The sequence below is a fragment of the Bos indicus x Bos taurus genome, chromosome 23 (assembly GCF_003369695.1).
Source record: "Bos indicus x Bos taurus breed Angus x Brahman F1 hybrid chromosome 23, Bos_hybrid_MaternalHap_v2.0, whole genome shotgun sequence".
In the NCBI taxonomy this organism is placed as follows: Eukaryota; Metazoa; Chordata; class Mammalia; order Artiodactyla; family Bovidae; genus Bos; species Bos indicus x Bos taurus.
Genome location: NC_040098.1, coordinates 40347556 through 40369176, shown reverse-complemented (window position 1 = coordinate 40369176; position 21621 = coordinate 40347556). Strand labels below are relative to the sequence as shown.

At 42.4% G+C, this 21621-nt stretch overlaps 1 protein-coding gene across 4 annotated transcripts in view; it reads right to left on the bottom strand.

Annotated features, from left to right (window-relative positions):
• The window catches only part of DEK (DEK proto-oncogene), a 31942-nt gene extending 18318 nt beyond the window's left edge, over positions 1 to 13624 (bottom strand). For 3 of the 4 annotated variants that reach the window (XR_003508005.1, XM_027524329.1, XM_027524331.1), the window contains exons 1-6: positions 13253 to 13624; positions 12720 to 12873; positions 7688 to 7789; positions 7354 to 7463; positions 5813 to 5907; positions 4803 to 4923 (exon numbers count right to left, since the gene is read on the bottom strand). Coding sequence is in view for 3 of the 4 variants with exons in the window: in XM_027524329.1 (XP_027380130.1) it covers positions 4803 to 4923; positions 5813 to 5907; positions 7354 to 7463; positions 7688 to 7789; positions 12720 to 12864 (573 nt within the window). In the remaining variant the exon portion in view is untranslated. Of the gene's footprint in view, positions 1 to 4802; positions 4924 to 5812; positions 5908 to 7353; positions 7464 to 7687; positions 7790 to 12719; positions 12874 to 12984; positions 13104 to 13252 lie in introns of those variants that run through there. The other variant, XM_027524330.1, reaches the window with a different exon arrangement.
• Positions 13625 to 21621: the final 7997 nt, after the last annotated feature.

Sequence of the window (21621 nt, the reverse complement as noted above, 5' to 3'; positions counted from 1 at the left end):
AAACCAGTGTCAAGAGCATTATCCCCTTTGAGGAACAGAATCTAACAAACAAGGTAGAAGTACAAAAGCAGAGTAAAACAACGTTAAACCAACACTTTTAAGCACCTTTAAGACTATTCTAGAAGATGAATACTAATGACTTTATAGTGTTTTCCTTAAATGATGGAAGCATATGGTAGCATAGAAAATAGCCTGAGATTGATACCATTAGATTAAGGAGTAATCACCACAAAATCAGATATGAAAAATGGATATAATAAGATGTCATTAAAAAAAAGATAAAACAATGGTTCTCAAACTATGGTTCACAGACCCTGAGAGTTTCCTAAGACCTTCCCCAAAGCCCTAAAGGTCAGAACTATTTTGACAGTAATACCAAGAAGAGTATTTATTTGCTCTTTTCACTGCCCTGACATTTGTAGTGACTGCTCAAGAAACAAAGGTAGGCAAACCTACTGATACCTTATCGAGACTGAGGCAGAAACTTGGGTTTGTAGTCATTTTACTCCTCACCACCTCATAACCAACCACACACTAGTCCTTGATGTTGACTCTCAACCTCTGAGCACATCTGCACAACATCTGTACAGCAAAATGGGAGGCTCACATGCAGTACTCCCACTGCGTAAGGAAGTTCACGGATTTTCTTGACGAAAAGCATTTGTGCAACTGAGCAGTGAAAGTGCCTGGGAAATACCATGGACAGAGGAGCCTGGTGGACTCCTACAGTCCACGGCCTTGCAAAGTTAGCTACTTTTTTCTTTGGAACATCATTTTTAAAAGGATAATTGAAAAACAATGCCTAGTATTGTTTTGTCAGACTTAGTATTTGATAGACATATTGTCAAAAATGATTGTGAGTCTGTCACCTCAAAAAACAAAAACACCAAACTGACAGCACTTGTTTCCAATGATGAATTTCAAAGTTTCAAGTGAAAATTAAATTTTGGAAAGTTTACCTCCACTATCATGGGCCTGACAGCCTCCCAAGTACTTGAAGATTTTTTCCCCCCGATAATAGTTATGTTAATGAATATGGTTTTTTGACAGTGAAATGTGCTAGCATTTGGAAGATATGCGTAATTCAGGGAATCAGTATTTTCCAAATGGAGGGTACCTATTACAAAATCACACACAGGTAAAAGGTCCAAGTTTATTAACATGGTTTTAAATACTACATTCCAACTAACCTTTAAGACTCTGCCCCACTCCCACAACTGTGGAGGTTTAGTACTGTATCAAAGGCGACTATCCAAAATTACCTGAAATGCTTTTTTAAAATATCCCCCCTTTTTCTAACTACATAGCTGTGTGAAGTTGGATTTTTTTTTCTTATACTTCAAGCAAAACAATACATTATTGCAACAGAAGGAAATGCAGAAGCAAATGAGAATAGATCTGTCTTAAGTCAAGACACAAACAGATCTGCAAAACACAGAATGTCATTCTTCTCATTAAAATTTTGGAAAGTATAGCTATTTTTCAGACAAAATATTACTTTTGTTAACATGCAGTGGGTCTGTTGCTATTTTAGAACTTTTCAGTTTTAATTTAGAATGCAGTATATATCAAAATACTGTACTGTAGCGTATTCTAAATTTAAAAAAAACTGAAAAATTTATTTGACAGTACATATCAAAATCACAGAACTGTACAAAAAAGATCTTCACGACCAAGATAATCACAATGGTGTGATCACTGACCTACAGCCAGACATCCTGGAATGTGAAGTCAAGTGGGCCTTAGAAAGCATCACTACGAACAAAGCTAGTAGAGGTGATGGAATTCCAGTTGAGCTATTCTATCTCAAATCCTGTAATATAATGCTGTGAAAGTGCTGCACTCAATATGCCAGCAAATTTGGAAAACTCAGCAGTGGCCACAGGACTGGAAAAGGTCTGTTTTCATTCCAATCCCAAAGAAAGGCAATGCCAAAGAATGCCCAAACTACTGCACAATTGCACTCATCTCACACGCTATTAAGTAATGCTCAAAATTCTCCAAGCCAGGCTTCAGCAATATGTGAACCATGAACTTCCAGATGTTCAAGTTGGTTTTAGAAAAGGCAGAGGAACCAGAGATCAAATTGCCAATATCCGCTGGATCATCGAAAAAGCAAGAGAGTTCTAGAAAAACATCTATTTCTGCTTTATTGACTATGCCAAAGCCTTTGACTGAGTGGATCACAATAAACTGTGGACAATTCTGAAAGAGATGGGAATACCAGACCACCTGATCTGCCTCTTGAGAAACCTATATGCAGGTCAGGAAGCAACAGTTAGAACTGGACATGGAACAACAGACTGGTTCCAAATAGGAAAAGGAGTCCGTCAAGGCTGTATATTGTCACCCTGCTTATTTAACTTCTATGCAGAGTACATCATGAGAAACGCTGGGCTGGAAGAAGCACAAGCTGGAATCAAGATTGCCAGGAGAAATATCAATAACCTCAGATATGCAGATGACACCACCCTTATGGCAGAAAGTAAACAGGAACTGAAGAGCCTCTTGATCAAAGTGAAAGAGGAGAGTGAAAAAGTTGGCTTAAAGCTCAACATTCAGAAAACGAAGATCATGGCATCTGGTCCCATCACTTCATGGGAAATAGATGGGGAAAGTGTCAGACTTTATTTTTTTGGGCTCCAAAATCACTGCAGATGGTGACTGCAGCCATGAAATTAAAAGACACTTACTCCTTGGAAGGAAAGTTATGACCAACCTAGATAGCATATTCAAAAGCAAAGACATCACTTTGCCAACAAAAGTCCGTCCAGTCAAGGCTATGGTTTTTCCAGTAGTCATGTATGGATTGAGAGTTGGACTGTGAAGAAAGCTGAGTGCCGAAGAATTGATGCTTTCGAACTGTGGTGTTGGAGAAGACTCTTGAGAGTCCCTTGGACTGCAAGAAGATCCAACCAGTCCATTCTGAAGGAGATCGGTCTTGGGTGTTCTTTGGAAGGAATGATGCTAAAACTGAAACTCCAGTACTTTGGCCAGCTCATGCGAAGAGTTGACTCATTGGAAAAGACTGATCTGGGAGGGATTGGGGGCAGGAGGAGAAGGGGACAACAGAGGATGAGATGGCTGGATGGCATCACTGACTCAATGGACGTGAGTTTGAGTGAACTCTGGGAGATGGTGATGGACAGGGAGGCCTGGTGTGCTGCAATTCATGGGGTCGCAAAGAGTCGGACACGACTGAACTGAACTGATATATCAAAATGGGCTTCCCTGGTGGCTCAGTCTGTAAGAATAATCTGTCTCCAATTCAGCAGACCTGAGTTCAGTCCCTTGGGTAGGAAGATCCCCTGGAGAAGGAAATGGCAACCCATTCTAGTATTCTTGCCTGGGAAATCCCATGGACAGATGAGCCTGGTGGGCTATCATCCATGGGGTCACAAAGAGATACGATTTAGGGACTAAGTCACCACTACCAAATATCAAAATAACTCACATAAACAAAAGCTCTAGAGGTCCTCATTAAGTTTAAGAAAATGATAGGGTCTTGAAGCTAAACACATTTGAAAACCACTAAGGAAAAGTTGAATTAAAAGCATCCCTCATAATTCAGACAACTTAGTAACTGCTTCTGGGGAAACAGTGTTCAAACTCATCTTATAGATAAACCAATGGGAATTCTATCCCCATCATCTCTTCAATTTGTAGCTACATGACAAAAATATCCTTAGGCATCACTGTCCAGCTAATAGTCAACAGGACCAAGAGCAGGCAAAAATAAAAGTCCCAGAGCTATTTCCCAGTTTTCTAATCTTAATGCCCTTCTCTCCTCACTAATGGACTCTGAGCTCCTAGGTCTTCTAGATCTCTCCTCAATTCTTTCCTATTAAGATGAGAAAATATGAAAATAACTGCTAAAAGACTTAAGCTGAAAAGGCAAGTTCAGATAATTACCACTTCAATTCAGTGATGTCCTTTGCTACTGTTAAACAATTTGGGCAAATCTAATCCGGATTTGAAGCTGAAACTCCAATACTTTGGCCACCTGATGTGAAGAGCTGACTCATTTGAAAAGACCCTGATCTTGGGAAAGATTGAAGGCGGGAGGAGAAGGGGATGACAGAGGATGAGATGGTTGGGTAGCATCACCGACTCAATGGACACGAGTTTGGGTCAACTCTGGGAGTTGGTGATGGACAGGGAGGCCTGGCGGGGAGCGGTTCATGGGGTCACAAAGAGTTGGACACAACTGAGTGACTGAACTGAATCCAGATTTTAGAAGAATGGCAAAAACCACAAGACCATTTCACTCCCCTGTCCAGCTCCTGGGCTCTCTTGATGTTTCTAGAAATCCAACCCAAGAAACTTCAAAAAGCCAGCTTTTTTCCACCCCTTTTTCATAACCTTACTCCAGTATCTAGTAAATCTCTGGCTCTAGCACACCACCTTGTCTTTCTGGATCTGATTACAGGCTGTACACCCTCCCTCACCAGCCCAATACTTCCTCCTCAGCCCTACTTCTGTTCAAGTATCTTCTAGATGCATAACTCTGGATTCTTTGTATTTCTGTCCCATTTGACATTTAGATAACAATTATCTATCTTTCTTAATCTTAAATCCTTTATGCTTGATAAGGGAGAACACATCTGTATGCCTTCTCTGTTTTCTCTATCAAAATTGTTGTGGGTATGTTAACCAAAGGCAAATTCTTTGAATGCAGACGATATTACTGAATATTGATAGCAATGCTGCTAACTATTAAAATGTTCATTAAAAAAAAGAGAGAGAAAGGAGAGGCTAAAAAGAATTGATTTGTTACTGAAATAGTAAAAATTGATCCTCACTTTGCCAGAAGGCTTTGGATGCATTAAAAAATTCAAGATCCTTTTCACCAGTTCACTATTTACACCCGATCTCTCCAAGTCAAGAACCTCGCAGATGCTCTTTAACATGGCATTTCTAAATCTGAAAAAGAAAATGGAAAAAGCCAATGTGATTACATAGGAAAATTTATAAACATTCTCCACAATGTAAGGATAAGAGCTAACCCAACTGGCTCAGCCACAAACATTAAAAGCAGTCAGTGTTTCTCTGAATCTTAGAAGTACTCCCAATAATCTTGACTGGTGCATGCACAAAATATAGCCAGGTACTATTATAAACAGAAAACATCATTTACCATTTAAGTTTTAATGGTGGTATAAGAAAAAACTTACTTCATTCACTAGAAAATAATGTAAAATATTTCATTACTTAAAATTCACAAACTTGTTGATTCTTCTGGCTGGTGATTAAATACTACATTTTCCCCTGAGTATTCCTACTGACAATGTCTCAAAGAAAGTAATAGGTAATCATATTTAATACTCAAGTTTTAAACTACAGGGGACTTAATAAAGAACTTTTAAGAATGTATCATCTCATTAAAAAAATTATTTAAAGAATATATCATCTTGTCTGCATTAGGGTGGAAATTATTTCTATTAACTTGATTATCTTCAAAACAGTTTAAATGGCACTTATAAGTGAGGGAATGGAGTGGCTGACACAGAATAGGAGTCAAGAGTTTTTACTACATTTACATTCCCTTTGGACCTTCTAGATTTGGGGCTGGGTGAATGATTTACCTCTGTGTATCGTTCTTCTAAGGAACAGAAATGTCTTTGAGCTTTCAATAATCTTGATAGCCACTATTTTTCAGAAAGCAAGTCAATAGTTTATGATGACATGGTCTTGGAATTTAAAGCAAAGAATCAGCAGTCTACTGAAAATGTAAGGGCAGTTATACTTAAATGTTAAAAAAAAAAGCTGAAGCACATTAATCTAAACGTGATTATTTATAAAGATAACTTACTTTTTCAACATTTCTTCCTTCTTTTTATATTGGATACTTCCTTTTTCAAATGGAAAGCCACTGAACTGACCCACATTCTTCTTTAATGAGGACACCTGAAAATATTTCTCCTATTATTAATGCTACTTATTACCCAGTAATGTAAACAAGAAAAATTTCAAAGCCAACATTTTTCTTTTCACATCAGTCTCCATATTACAATACTGGTTTATTCCACATTTTAAAATTCACAATGGAAAAGTGCATTTGTTACTAAAATATTAACATTATAAAATGTTTACAAACAAAATGTTATCTGATAGCACCCAGGGATGTGGAAAGTTACTACTTAGAAGACACTCTCATTCCCTGGCAGTTCAGTGGTTCCAGCTCCCCGCTCTCACTGTCAAGGCCCAGGTTCATTCTCTGGTTGGGGAATAAATATTCCACAAGCCAGGCAGTGCAGCCAAAATAAATAAATAACGGGGAAAAAAAAATTTCCCTAAGTAATACAAGTTACCAGTAATATTAATTTTTCATTCAAGAAAGTCAGGGATTTATTCTTTAAAAAGTAAAGAACAGAGTCCCTCCAAAAGTCAATACCATTTAGCAGTAATGGGACTTGTGTAGATCAGACTATTGTCAGGGTTGAATGAGGTAACACACATGAAAACAAAGCTTACCACACTTCAGACGGTCTAACAATGTCAAGCTTTACTTTGCCCATGCACAGCCCAAAGCGAAGTGTCCTCAGGTGTATGGAATACTGAAGTTGTGTGTACAGTATTATGATCAGTAAATGAAACACTGATTTATTTTAACAAACTGTCAGCAAAAATTATCCCGATTTATCAGATATTTCCTCAAAAAATGAAACAATATTCTGTATTGTTTATTCTGAATGGCTAGAATCATTCAAAAAATAAATTTCTTCTAACACAGTTAAAGATAACTAAATCAAAACTTTGATTTCACAATCTGAAATTTTAGTTTGGCTTAAAAACAACTATGGGGTTCCCTTATAGCTCAGTTGGTAAAGAATCCACCTGCAGTGCTGGAGACCCCAGTTCGATTTCTGGGTTGGGAAGATCTGCTGGAGAAGGGAGGGATAGGCTACCCACTCCAGTATTCCTGGGCTTCCCCTGTTTCTCAGCTGGTAAAGAATCTGCCCACAAGGCAGGAGACCTGGGTTCGATCTCTGGGCTGGGAAGATCCCCTGGAGAAGGGAAAGGCTACCCATTCCAGTTTCTGGCCTGGGGAATTCCATGGACTATATAGTCCATGGGGTCGAAAGGAGTCGGACACGACTGAGCAACTTTCACTTAAAAACAACAACATAAAGAGCTCTGGATGTTACAATACTAATGGCTATATCTAGCTACATGTCCTAGGATATGTCATTAAACTGTCTGTCAGTTGGCTCACTTTTATGGAATGGAGATTGATCTAATTGATTTAGTTCTGCAACTAAAGTCCTTTCCAGAACTAAAATTATGTTCCTGTTGTAAAGTATTTTAACACATAAGTACACTACTAGGTAAAAAGTATAAAAAAGGTCTTACTGTTCCTGGTCTGTTGTAAAGCAGTTTATGGAGATTTCTAAGTTCATCTGTTTTCTTCTTACTCAAGAAGAAATGTATCCTTTCAATTTCACAAAGTTTCTGCCCTTTTCCTAGAGGAAAAAAAATACCATGTTAAACACCCATTATGTGTTAGAACATTTAATGAGAATTATTTTTAGAGCTTAGTTTACATATAACTTCTGCTCTCATAGAACAAATTAAATTACACCTGTAATATATTAGTACTTAGTAAACACTAAAAACTAAACACTGCTAACCATCATTTTGTATACTGAGGCATTTTTACTACAGAATGAAAGGAATATAAACTTACCTTGTGCGATTGTAAATGGCTCTCTTTGTAAGGAAGAGACTTGCATCGTCAACCTCTCTACTTTCTTCTTTTCCCTCTTGCCTTCCACAATGAGGCTCTTTTCTAGAAGTTAATTTAACACTTCTTAAGTAACAAAAAGCTTAAAGGATGTATTATATAAACATGTAGGGGAAAAAAACTGTAGAAACCTAGTATCTTATTCTCCTAAGTATGATTTAGAGAAGCAAATGACACAACAGAGGTGAAAATACTTGGTAAGTTAGTATTATCACTGAAATTTTTAAAATTTTATCTACCTGGCCAACCTCACAGAGGAACTGGTGTTTAAAAAAAAAAAAAAAATCAGAAGGCAAACAAACTTTTATCCAGCTACAATTATTGCTACAGAAGTCAATTTGTGAAAAATCACCAAGATGCTCATTAATCTACAATTTGATTAGACATATTCTATTTATTGGGATTCTGTTTACTGTACATCAGAAAACAGCAAGTTAAAATTTAGATAAAAGAATTTCAAGAGATAACCAAAGAAAATAGTAATTTAGTAAGCTGACAGAAGAAAGAAAAAGAAGAACAAGCCAGAGCACCCAGGTTAGTTACTACAGCTAGGGTAAAATTAGGCAAGTTAACATTTAAGGCAATCAACTGGGATGCCATTACTTTGTAGTTCAATAAATGATATTCATAATAATGGTCATAAAACCGTGGGAAAAAAAAGTTTTGCAATGTTTCGTCTGGACTGCAGTTTTTTACTTTAACACTTAAAACATTAAGCTGGATTTTCTAAAACCCATTTACTTTCTGACTGAGATAAACTCAGACAAATATGAGGACACTAATTACATATTGGTGGCAGGCCTTCCATTCTTTCACCTGAATGCCTTTTTTGTGCAAAGCTGCACTAGATACTAAGGGCGCATCAACAGATGGTTAAGAAATTGAGGGATTCCCCTGGTGAGTTCTCAATGCTGGGGCCCTGGGTTTGATCCCTGGTTGGGGAACAAGATTCCACATGCTACAACTAAGATCATGTACAGCCAAATAAATAAAAATAATATTAAAAAAAAAAAAAGGAAATTGAATATTTCCTGAAAAGAGACCATGTCTAGTAGAGTCTTCTGCTGCTGCTGCTGCTGCTGCTAAGTCGCTTCAGTCGTTTCCGACTCTGTGCGACCCCATAGACAGCAGCCCACCAGGCTCCGCAGTCCCTGGGATTTTTCAGCCAAGAGTACTGGAGTGGGGTGCCATTGCCTTCTCCGAGTAGAGAATTTCATGCAAAGATGGGCTCGACAAAGGACAGAAATGGTATGGACCTAACAGAAGCAGAAGATATTAAGAAGAGATGGCAAGAATACACAGAAGAACTGTACAAAAAAGATCTTCACGACCCAGATAATCACGATGGTGTGATCACTGACCTAGAGCCAGACATCCTGGAATGTGAAGTCAAGTGGGCCTCAGAAAGCATCACTACGAACAAAGCTAGTGGAGGTGATGGAATTCCAGTTGAGCTATTCCAAATCCTGAAAAATGATGCTGTGAAAGTGCTCCACTCAATATGCCAGCAAATTTGGAAAACTCAGCAGTGGCCACAGGACTGGAAAAGGTCTGTTTTCATTCCAATCCCAAAGAAAGGCAATGCCAAAGAATGCCCAAACTACCGCACTCATCTCACACGCTAGTAAAGTAATGCTCAAAATTCTCGAAGCCAGGCTTCAGCAATACGTGAACGGTGAACTTCCAGATGTTCAAGCTGGTTTTAGAAAAGGCAGAGGAACCAGAGATCAAATTGCCAATATCCGCTGGATCATCGAAAAAGCAAGAGAGTTCTAGAAAAACATCTATTTCTGCTTTATTGACTATGCCAAAGCCTTTGACTGAGTGGATCACAATAAACTGTGGAAAATTGTGAAAGAGATGGGAATACCAGACCACCTGATCTGCCTCTTGAGAAACCTATATGCAGGTCAGGAAGCAACAGTTAGAACTGGACATGGAACAACAGACTGGTTCCAAATAGGAAAAGGAGTCCGTCAAGGCTGTATATTGTCACCCTGCTTATTTAACTTCTATGCAGAGTACATCATGAGAAACGCTGAACTGGAAGAAACACAAGCTGGAATCAAGATTGCCAGGAGAAATCTCAATAACCTCAGATATGCAGATGACACCACCCTTATGGCAGAAAGTGAAGAGGAACTAAAAAGCCTCTTGATGAAGGTGAAAGTGGAGAGTGAAAAAGTTGGCTTAAAGCTCAACATTCAGAAAACAAAGATCATGGCATCCGGTCCCATCACTTCATGGGAAATAGATGGGGAAACAGCGGAAACGGTGTCAGACTTTATTTTTCTGGGCTCCAAAATCACTGCAGATGGTGACTGCAGCCATGGAATTAAAAGATGCTTACTCCTTGGAAGGAAAGTTAAGATCAACCTAGATAGCATATTCAAAAGCAGAGACATTACTTTGCCAACAAAGGTTCGTCTAGTCAAGGCTATGGTTTTTCCAGTGGTCATGTATGGATGTGAGAGTTGGGACTGTGAAGAAGGCTGAGCGCCGAAGAATTGATGCTTTCGAACTGTGGTGTTGGAGAAGACTCTTGAGAGTCCCTTGGACTGCAAGGAGATCCAACCTCTCCATTTTAGCGGAGATCAGCCCTGGGTTTTCTTTGGAAGGAATGATGCTAAAGCTGAAACTCCAGTACTTTGGCCACCTCATGCGAAGAGTTGACTCATTGGAAAAGACTCTGATCTGGGAGGGATTGGGGGCAAGAGGAGAAGGGGACGACAGAGGATGAGATGGCTGGATGGCATCACTGACTCGATGGACTTGAGTCTGAGTGAACTCCAGGAGTTGGTGATGGACAGGGAGGCCTGGTGTGCTGCGATTCATGTGGTCGCAGAGTTGGACACGACTGAGCGACTGATCTGATCTGATCTGAGTAGAGTCTAGGAGACTAAAATATACTCCAAAGAAAATTAATACACTTCAAGAAAGATAAAATTGAAGTTCTGTGAGTTGATGAAAGAGTAATTCTTTTATGATTATGGATAAAGGATCAAAACATTGGAGCTGGCTTTGAAGGACAGGCAAGATCTGCAGATGTAATGCTCAGCCCAGACAGAATAAAAAAAAAAAGGGGACTCCAGCAGGTGTGTCCTGGCCATGGCGTGTATTAGCTGAACGAAGAATGAACAGACAGCACTCTAAAGCAACTCTGAAGATCACCGGCTTCCCTTCCCTGAATGATTTATGCCCTTAACTGGCTGTTGATTACCATCTATAAGCTAGTGACTTCCCTGGTCTACCTCCAGTCCAGAGCATTCTCTTGAGCTTCACACTGGACAGCTCCACTTCATGTCCTACAGGCGCCAAACTCAATGCACCCAAAACAGGAGTCATAATCATCTCCAAACTCACTCACCTTCGTGAATTCTACTTTTCAGAAAATGGTAGTATAACCTACCCAGCTGCCAATGACAGAAACCTAGAAGTCATCTTTTACGAGGCATCTCCTGCCACCTTTCCCCTCACTCCCCAAACTGCTGCCAAGTCAAGTCAATTCCACACCATATTTGGCACAAATTTCAGTGCCGTGTTTCTAGATGCCTCACTAGAAGAGTTATATTTTCAGGGCTGAGTAGGATAAAAACATCCTCCATTTAAATTGTCACACAAACACCTCAGAGGAGGAAAAGAGAACAGTAACAAATTTAAGACAACTACAAAACTGCCTGGGCGTTTTAAAAAAAGTTTTCATGTTAAAAAAAAAAAATCACAATTTGAACTATCAATCTCCCAAGCATTACTGTACTGGTCATTTATAGTGCCTTTATTGAACACATGACTTCTGTAATTTTTTCCTGACGTGAAGAAATTCATCATCTCAGTGGTATCCAAAAGCAAAAACTGGAGGAAAAAGTGCTGAGAAAGTCTTGGACTAGCAGTGAGATACTGCAGCCAATTTTCAGTTATTACATTATGAATAATTTAAAATTAATCCGTATTTTTCTCCTAAGCGTTTCCGTACTTAAATGCGGGCATGCTTGCCCTCTTAGAGCACCTACCACTTTAGACAAACAAAAAAGCACACCGAGTAATCTCAACCCAGATTGTATTCATAAAATGCTGATTATGGACTGGTTTAGGCTTGGAAAAAAACAAAACCAGTGAAACCTGGTTTGGCTGAGTTGTAATCAAGTATTAAATAAATCCATATTGGGCTAATATCATCAGAGAATGCTAAGATGTCTGACACGGAGATTTAAGTGGCTGGAATCATTTCATGAAGCTGGCATACCTCAACACGCACTGCCCCCTGGATAAACTGACCGCGGGACCACTCAATTCTGTAAGGTTCTCCCCATTTCAAGCGTCCAGTCACATAGATCACTACTGTTCTCCCTCTACACCAAAACTGAGACAACTCTGAGCTCTTTTAAGTTTCTTTTCACAGTTCACTGCTTTCGTACTCTAAGTAGCAACCGCTTTCACCGGTGTTTCCCCGTGAAAGTTAACTCCCTTAAGCCTCTGAAACGAACGTCTGCTGAAGCTCAGCAAATATACTCGAACGATTAAAATATTTCCAGGTCTAGCATTAACAACTTCTTCAATTCTTACTGTCAGAGCCTTACAATTTCGAAACGTAAAGGATGTGTACTGAAGAGCAAAAATAAAAGATTACCATAGTACCCTAAGGCCAGCAGTTTAAAAAAAACAGATCTGAAACTTACAAACTTCCTGTCAAACAGTGAAATGTTATGAACGTCTGTCTGTTGCTGGCGAGAAGCAAACTGCACTCCGAAATAACAACAACGGAACGAGGATTTTGTTCTTTTTAAATTGGAATTCACAAAGTTATTTTCTCCACTGCTGCTCGGAGCGCGCACACACACACAAACCCCAGATAATTCCACATTCTTACTGAAGAAAAAAAAAATCACTCCTACTGAGCGTCTCTAAGTGCACAAAGAGCCAGAAAAAGCGTTTTCGGTACAATCCATCACTAGGAAAGACGACGTCCTCTCCCCACCTTTCTCTTCCTCCTCCTCTTCCTCGTCGTCGTCCTCGTCCTCCTCTTCACTTTCCTCTCTCGGGCCGGGCATGTCGGGCTCTTTTTCGGACGCGGGCTGGGCGGGGGCTGCCTCTCCCTCCGCAGCTGTGCCCGAGGAGGACATGCTGTGGACCTGCGGGCGCAGAGCACACCAAACCCCTCGGCTCGGTCTCCCTTAGCTCCCGGCCGCCCCGACCGGCCGGCCCACCCTGCGCAGCCCCAGGGAGCCGCGAGGAGCCCCGACCTCAAAGTTTGCCTCCCCGCGTATCCGAGACGACGGCGCTCACTCCCCCGGGGGGCAGCTTTTCCCTCTGGCCCCGCGAGCCGTCGCGCCGGCCGAGGCGGGAAAGCGCGGGCGCCGCGCCGCCCCTCCCACCGCCGGGCCTCGCGCCGCCGGCCGCCCCGCGTCCCCTCCCCTCCCCCCGCCCCAGGCCGCCGTCCAAATGGCCGCGGAGGTGCGGGCGGGGCCCCGCGCGCCCTCTCGGCCTCCCACAGGCCGACGCGGCCCTCACCGCGGGTCCCGGCGGCCACGGGCCTGGCGTGTGAGGGCACGAAGAGGCTCCCGGAGGCGGCGACAGGCGCCAAGGAGGACACGCACGGGCCGCTCGCTGGCCTGACGCTCGCGCCGCGCTCTCGGCTGCCCAGAATCAACACGATTTTCAAAATGGCGGTTCGGGAAGGAAAGCGGGAATGCGGCGGCCAATCAGGGCCGCGAGCTGGGAGTTGGCGCGCGCGGGGTTGGGGGGGCGGGGCGGGCGCTCGCCTCTGAGGAAAGCCCTCCGAGCCGGGGTGGAGCCTCGAGAGGTCGTCCTGGCGGCGGGCGCAGGGGGCTCGCGCGCTCCCGGGCCGCCCCGGTGGCGTCCCGCCGCCGATACGGCGCTCCGCTGGGAAAGCGGACAGGCGGCGTCGCTGGCGGCGGGCGGCGGGCGGCGGGCGGGAGCGGGCGCGGGGCCGGCGTGGCGGCGCTGAGCGGAAGAACGCTAGGGGGCCTGCCTGTGTATTGTCTCCGCGGCTCGTTCCCGGAAAGGAGGAGGAGCGGCCGTGGGTCCGGGAGGCGGCGGGAAGGAGGGAGGGTGAAGAAGTTTACATCCAGTTAAGTCCCTGTTACAGTTATTTCCCAGAGGTTGAGGGGAATTACTAAGTGAGTGATCTCTTGGGTCCCAGAGATCACGCTGGTGATGACTCCTGAATCTGCTGTTAGGAGGACCCCATCGCTTGCAAAGTGCATCGCGAGGAAAAAGATCCTACTGCATAGAAAGTTCGCGTCACCGGAGACAAAAAGATTTCCAGACCTGTAAATGTTAGGGGGAAATCGTGTGTGTTCGTTATAATAGAAGAAAAAACGGTATCGCCCAGTCCAGACTTCTCCTGGAGACGTGGGCCATCTCCGCAGAATCCTTTAAAACTTAAAAACAACAACAGCAACAACACACTGCTCCCACAGCCTTGAGTTTCCGGGCCTGTAGGTCAAAACTCTCGCAATAAACTCGCGTTTGGCTTTGTTAAAACGGAACACTGCTCCTCCTCCAACACTTGGCTCAAATGCTGCGCTTTTATGTCTGTGATTCACGTTGTTTCACATCCCCCCCCCCACCCCCCCGCCCCACCACTGACCAAAGGATCCTTTTATTGGACGTATTTATACTAGAAACAGGGTCAGTCAGATTTGCCCAAATGGATTCCGCTTTGTGTGCAAAAATTAGACATGGTCTTTGAATCATCTCTTTTCCTTTTGTGCCCCTACGAAAACATAAGCAAGTTCTGTCTGAAAACAAGCAAATTCTGTCTTTTCGTCCCTCAAATTTTAAACCATCTCCCACTCTATTGGTGCCACTCAATCCTGTCCACTCTCTTGCTTGGATTTTGACATAGTCCTTCACTGATTAGGTGGCTTCCACGTTGCTACCTCCACCTCCCACTAGTCACACAGCAGCCAAGGTAATCTATTTGGGAGTTGTTTTCATTTACTCTTGCTTAAAACTCTCCAATAGCTCTAGGCTCAAGAGCTTCTCCTACCCCAATACCATCACTATTCCCTTTCCATTCTTTTTCAGTAATTCACTTATTCATTCAAAAATATTTGTCGCAAACCTCCTCTCTTCCAGTCACTAACAGCTGCCATCTTCAAGCTTACGTTCTAGTTGAGACAGTGAACAAGTGGATACACTATACGATGAATAGCTATAAAAGTAAAGCAGATTAAAGCAGATGGGAAGTACCAGTAGGATGGATGGTGTTTTATTTTACATATTGATACTTAAGGAAGATCTTGTTAATAAGGTAACATTTGAAAAGAGATCCTAAGTATTATTAAATGAGAGCAGAGGAGAAAGTGGATATATTCTAAGAATTCTGTGGAGTTTTGAATGTGAGTTATGATGATTTGGGGGTTTTCATTCAATGTGTTAGTTGCTTAGTCATGTCTGACTCCTTGCAACCCCATGGGGTGGAGCCCTCCAGGCTCTTCTGTCTGTGGAATTCTCCCGGGAAGAATACTGGAGTGGGTTGCCATTCCTTTCTCCAGGGGGTCTTCCCAACCCAGGGATTGAACGGGGTCTCCTGCTTAGATCTGAGCCACCAGGGAAGCCCCAATAAACAGCCATTTACTGAGATGAGGAAAAGCCCTTGGGCGTTGAGGAGGAGTATTTGTTTTGGGGAGGGACAAGGAGTGGTGGGTAAGAAGATCAGTCATTTCTTGAGGCCTGTTAGGTTTATGTGTGTGTGCTCAGTCAGTCATGTCCAACTTTCGATCTGCATTGCAGGCAGATTCTCTACCACCTGAGCCACTAGGGAAGCCCAGTGAGATTCCTATTAACTCCAAATGGAGATTCAGACTAGGCAATTGGATGTGAAAGTCACATTCAGGAGAAGCTCTAGCTCACGATATAGATGTGGGAATTGTCAATGTATAAGAAGCCTTCTCTGATGGCTCAGATGGTAAAGAATCTGCCCGCAATGCAGGAGATCCATGTTCAATCCCTGGGTCAGGAACACCCCCTGGAGAAGGGAATGGCAATCCAGTAGATGGTGTTGAAAGCCCTTCGCCTGAAGGATGTCATTCAGTTCAGTTCAGTCGCTCAGTCATGTCCGACTCTTTGCCACCCCATGGACTGAAGTACACCAGGCCTCCCTGTCCATCGCCAACTCCTGGAGTTAACTCAAACACATATCCATTGCATTGGTGATGCCATCCAACTATCTCATCCTCTGTCATCCCCTTCTCCTCCCACCTTCAATCTTTCCCGGCATCGGTCTTTTCCAGTGAGTCAGCTCTTTGCATCAGGTGGCCAAAGTATTGGAGTTTCAGCTTCTCAATCAGTCCTTCCAATGAACACCCAGGACTGATCTCTTTTAGGATGGACTGGTTGGATCTCCTTGCAGTCCAAGGGACTCTCAAGATTCTTCTCCAACACCACAGTTCAAAAGCATCAGTTCTTTGGTGCTCAGCTTTCCTATAGTCTAGTTCTCACATCCATACATGACTACTGGAAAAACCATAGCTTTGACTACACAGACCTTTGTCAGCAAAGTAATGTCTCTGCTTTTTAAAATGCTGTCTAGGTTGAAGGGCCTCACCAGCAGAGTGAATATAAATAGAGGTGAGGAGAGAGTCAAGACTGTACACTGGATCTCACCAGCGGTTAGAGGTTCAGGAGAGGAAGCGGAAGCAGCAAAGGAGATGAGCCAGTGGGTTTGGCAGATATGTGGGACCTTTAGAAGTTCTTACTCCTTTGAGATATCAGTGAAATCAGGAGTAGAATCCTTGACAGTGAGTGTGGAAGAGGACAGTTGTCAGTTTCAGAGAGCAGAATGGGAGCTATTCATATGGGAAAATGGGGGATGAATGTGGTAGGGTTGCCAGGCAGAGGCGAGGAGGACCCATTGACGTTAGTGGCCATGAAGTCAGAGTGAGACCAGCCAGGATTATATTTTTCCTGTAGCCATATTCAGCTACTAGAAGTAGGTGTAGAGGTGGTGAAGATTTGGATTTAACCAGGTTGGCCTTTTGTCAGACAAGTATAAACAGAGTAGAGAAAGGTGAGTTGAAGATGTGGGTGGGACAATGAACATAATGATGGAGCAGAGAATCAGAGCTGAGCAGGGAGAAAAGAAACAACAGAGGGGTGAGACGTACTGAAAATGGGCAGGATGAAGAAGGAAGGTCTTTATTTCCTTTGCTGCATTTATCACTGCCTGAAAATTTTAGTTCTTACTGTCTGTCTTCCCCACTAAAATGTAAGCTCCTTGTGGCTGCAGGGACTTTGTCTTGTTCATCACAGTATTCTTGGCACCTGAAGTAGGCCCTGACACCTAAGTAATCAATAGGGATTTTCAAAAAAAAAAAAAAATAGGGATTTGCCAAATGCGTAGACATGGAAACAACCTTTTATTGTGAAGATTCGGAGCTTTTTTTTTGTTTATTGTGATGAGATGACATTAGGATAAGATAGGTTCTTTTGGTAAAAGTTTACTCAACAGCAGTTAAACAATTTAAAGTTTAACAATGGAAAGTTTGTTTCTCGCTCTATAAAGCTCTTGGTCAGTTCAGGCAATTCCGTGGGGCTTTCTTTCCTGTGGTTTAGTGACTGCTCTAAGCTCCTTTAGGTCTTGAAGTCTCATCATCTCCATATGAGTCCTTAGTGTTCACAGTGTTAGGGGAACAGAACAGGACAAGAACTTGTACCTGTTCTTCCAGGGTTCTGCTCATTGGCTATTGGCCAGATGGGTCATACCACCCCACCTAACTGCAAAGAATCTAGGCAACCTGGGGCCACGTATGAAGTAACTGGTGACATTGCTGTATCTGCAGAAAGAGACTCATAATTACAACCAAATAAGGTCATCCTGGAATTTGAAGTCAAGTGGGCCTTAGAAAGCTTCACTACGAACAAAGCTAGTGGAGGTGATGGAATTCCAGTTGAGCTATTCCAAATCCTGAAAGATGATGCTGTGAAAGTGTTCCACTCAATATGCCAGCAAATTGGGAAAATTCAGCAGTGGCCACAGGACTGGAAAAGGTCAGTTTTCATTCCAATCCCAAAGAAAGGCAATGCCAAAGAATGCCCAAACTACCTCAAAATTGCACTCATCTCACACGCTAGTAAAGTAATGCTCAAAATTCTCCAAGCCAGGCTTCAGCAATACGTGAACGGTGAACTTCCAGATGTTCAAGCTGGTTTTAAAAAAGGCAGAGGAACCAGAGATCAAATTGCCAATATCCGCTGGATCATCAAAAAAGCAAGAGAGTTCCAGAAAAACATCTATTTCTGCTTTATTGACTATGCCAAAGCCTTTGACTGTGTGGTTCACAATAAACTGTGGACAATTCTGAAAGAGATGGGCATACCAGACCACCTGACCTGCCTCTTGAGAAATCTGTATGCAGGTCAGGAAGCAACAGTTAGAACTGGACATGGAACAACAGACTGGTTCCAAATAGGAAAAGGAGTCCGTCAAGGCTGTATATTGTCACCCTGCTTATTTAACTTCTATGCAGAGTACATCATGAGAAACGCTGGGCTGGAAGAAGTACAAGCTGGAATCAAGATTGCCAGGAGAAATATCAATAACCTCAGATATGCAGATGATACCACCCTTATGGCAGAAAGTGAAGAGGAACTAAAAAGCCTCTTGATGAAAGTGAAAGTGAAGAGTGAAAAAGTTGGCTTAAAGCTCAACATTCAGAAAACGAAGATCATGGCATCTGGTCCCATCACTTCATGGGAAATAGATGGGGAAACAGTGGAAACAGTGTCAGACTTTATTTTTTTGGGCTCCAAAATCACTGCAGATGGTGACTGCAGCCATGAAATTAAAAGAGGCTTACTCCTTGGAAGGAAAGCTATGACCAACCTAGATAGCATATTCAAAAGCAGAGACATTACTTTGCCAACAAAGGTTCGTCTAGTCAAGGCTATGGTTTTTCCAGTGGTCATGTATGGATGTGAGAGTTGGACTGTGAAGAAGGCTGAGCGCCGAAGAATTGATGCTTTTGAACTGTGGTGTTGGAGAAGACTCTTGAGAGTCCCCTGGACTGCAAGGAGATCCAACCACTCCATTCTGAAGGACATCAGCCCTGGGATTTCTTTAGAAGGAATGATGCTAAAGCTGAAACTCCAGTACTTTGGCCACCTCATGCGAAGAGTTGACTCATTGGAAAAGACTCTGATGCTGGGAGGGATTGGGGGCAGGAGGAGAAGGGGACGACAGAGGATGAGATGGCTGGATGGCATCACTGACTCGATGGACTTGAGTCTGAGTGAACTCCGGGAGTTGGTGATGGACAGGGAGGCCTGGTGTGCTGCGATTCATGGGGTCGCAAAGAGTTGGACACGACTGAGCGACTGAACTGAACTGAACTAAAGGTACCATTGAGATCAGTGGGGGAATGTGCTTGAAGATATTTGTCGGTTTTATTTTAGAAACATTAAAAATCCTGATTCTTAAGTTTTTTGTTTCATTTGTGCCTTGAGGAGTTTTTACATCTACTGCACACAGATATCTTATCTTTCTTCTGCACACATCTAGCTCTTACACACACATATCTCTCTTTCTCAGACTACAGGTTTCAGGGGCAGAGCCCACGTCCATGCTACTTATTATTCTCTTCCAGTATTTGGCACAATGCCTGACACAAAATACTTTTAAAATATGTGTTTAATTGAAATGCATCCCCTTTGGGTTCTAAGACAGTGGCATGAGGCTGTTGTCTGGATGCTATTTAAAGACCTTCCAGCAATATCAGCTCCGTAAATGACCGTGGCTTATTCATGACCGATGACCAGATTCTCATATTAACCCGGTCATAAACATAAATATAGTGACACATTTGGCTCTTCTAAAAACAAGATATCATACTCTATCTTGGTAGAGTTAGCCAAAGTCCACAGGTTAGTAATTTGAGATTAGAAAAGTATGTGAATGCAATGATATCCAGTTGGTTGATAGACTGAATATTCTAGCTCTGACAATAGCCAGAGAAGACTATTCATAGTAAATGGTAGGAAATGGGAGAGAAATGGTGAGACAAGAAAAGTTAGAGAACAAAGAATAAGTGGTTACCAAGTTTTGGCCCTAGAATCTAATTTTGCTCTATATTTAGCAAATATCATTTGTAACACATTTATTAATATATCATTATCAATTGTTTCACGGTACGAGACCAAGGAAATAGGGATGATAGAGCTTTGATATTACTTCCTTTGTTTGCTGTAAAATAAAGAGATCATCTCTGTTGAGAGGGGTTTTTCTGCTTATGAACTATCATTCAATGTTTAGATTATATTTAATGACATTGCTGTTGGCAGAATCATAGAGGCAGAAAAATGTTTTCCACTGCAAGTTGGCTAGAAATCCTCAGTATTGTCACAAGATTGTCAAAATGGAGTGTCCTCTTAGAAAATAAATGTGTAACTCTAAAATATTTCTATCTAGTACTCCCTGGCGGTCCAGTGGTTAGGCTCCATGCTCTCAGTGCTGAGGGCTTAGATTCAATCCCAGGTTAGGGAACTAAAATCCTGCAAGCTGCAGGCCCTTCCTTCCCCCCTCCCCTCCCCACAAATTCTATTTTGAATCTATAGACTTTTATAAATAAAACATTTCCTTTTTCAAATTACTCATTTAAAGGAATTAGAGAAGGTTTGAGTGGGTATCTTCCCCATAGGCAGCTTGGGTTTAAAAAATGAAATTTAGAATAAACAGATGTTTGCATATTAGTAAAAGAAAAAGTTTTTTTTTTTTTTTTTTTAAGATGTTCCTGCTGCTGCTGTTGCTAAGTTGCTTCAGTCGTGTCCGACTCTGTGAGACCCCATAGACAGCAGCCCACCAGGCTCCCCCGTCCCTGGGATTCTCCAGGCAAGAACACTGGAGTGGGTTGCCATTTCCTTCTCCAATGCATGAAAGTAAACTGAAAGTGAAGTCACTCAGTCGTGTCCGACTCTTCTCGACCCCATGGGCTGCAGCCCACCAGGCTCCTCCATCCATGTTACCTCCTAATAATATTTTTTTTGGAAAAAATAAACTTGTTTTGTCTCTTTCCCCTTCCCATCTCAATCTAATACAGTGAATCTTAAGTGGGGGACAGGGTATCATACCCTGAGGGGACATTTGGCAATATGGAGACATTTTTTGGTCACACGTAGAGGGGGGATGCTACTGGCATCTAGTGGGTAGAGGCTCCAGTGCTGTTTAAACATCCTTTAATGCACAAGACAGGCCACATAACAAAGGATTATTTGGTTCGAAACATCAGTAGTGCTGAGAGGACTTCCCCGGTGGTCCATTGGCTAACATTCTGGGGCTTCCGGTGCAGGGGGTCCAGGTTCAATCCCTGGTCAGGGAACTAGATCCTACATGCTGTAACTCAAAAAAGAAAAAAAAAATCCCACATTCTGAAACTAAGACCTGATGCAGTCAAAAAACAAAAAAAGTGGTGCTGACATTAAGAAATCCTAACCTAATGCAACGTATAATATTTTGTTATCCTAGCACTCCAGTTAAATTGCTCTCATAAAGACCAATAATGATCTCAGAATAGATAACTGAAAGACTCCTTTAGAAACTCTTATATTTTTATTATACCTTTTTCTTGGAGAAGGAAATGGCAAGCCACTCCTGTATTCTTGGCCTGGGGAATTCCATGCACAGAGGAGCCTGGTGGGCTACAGTCCATGGGGTTGCAGAGTCAGACACGACTGAGTGACTAACACACACACATACTTTTTATTGTTGTTTAATCACTAAGTTGTGTCCGACTCTTTTATGACCCCAGGGACTATAGCCTACCAGGCTCCTCTGTCTGTGGGATTTCCCAGGCAAGAATACTGGAGTGGATTGCCATTTCCTTTTCCAGGGGTGTTTCCTGACCCAGGGATCAAAGCCA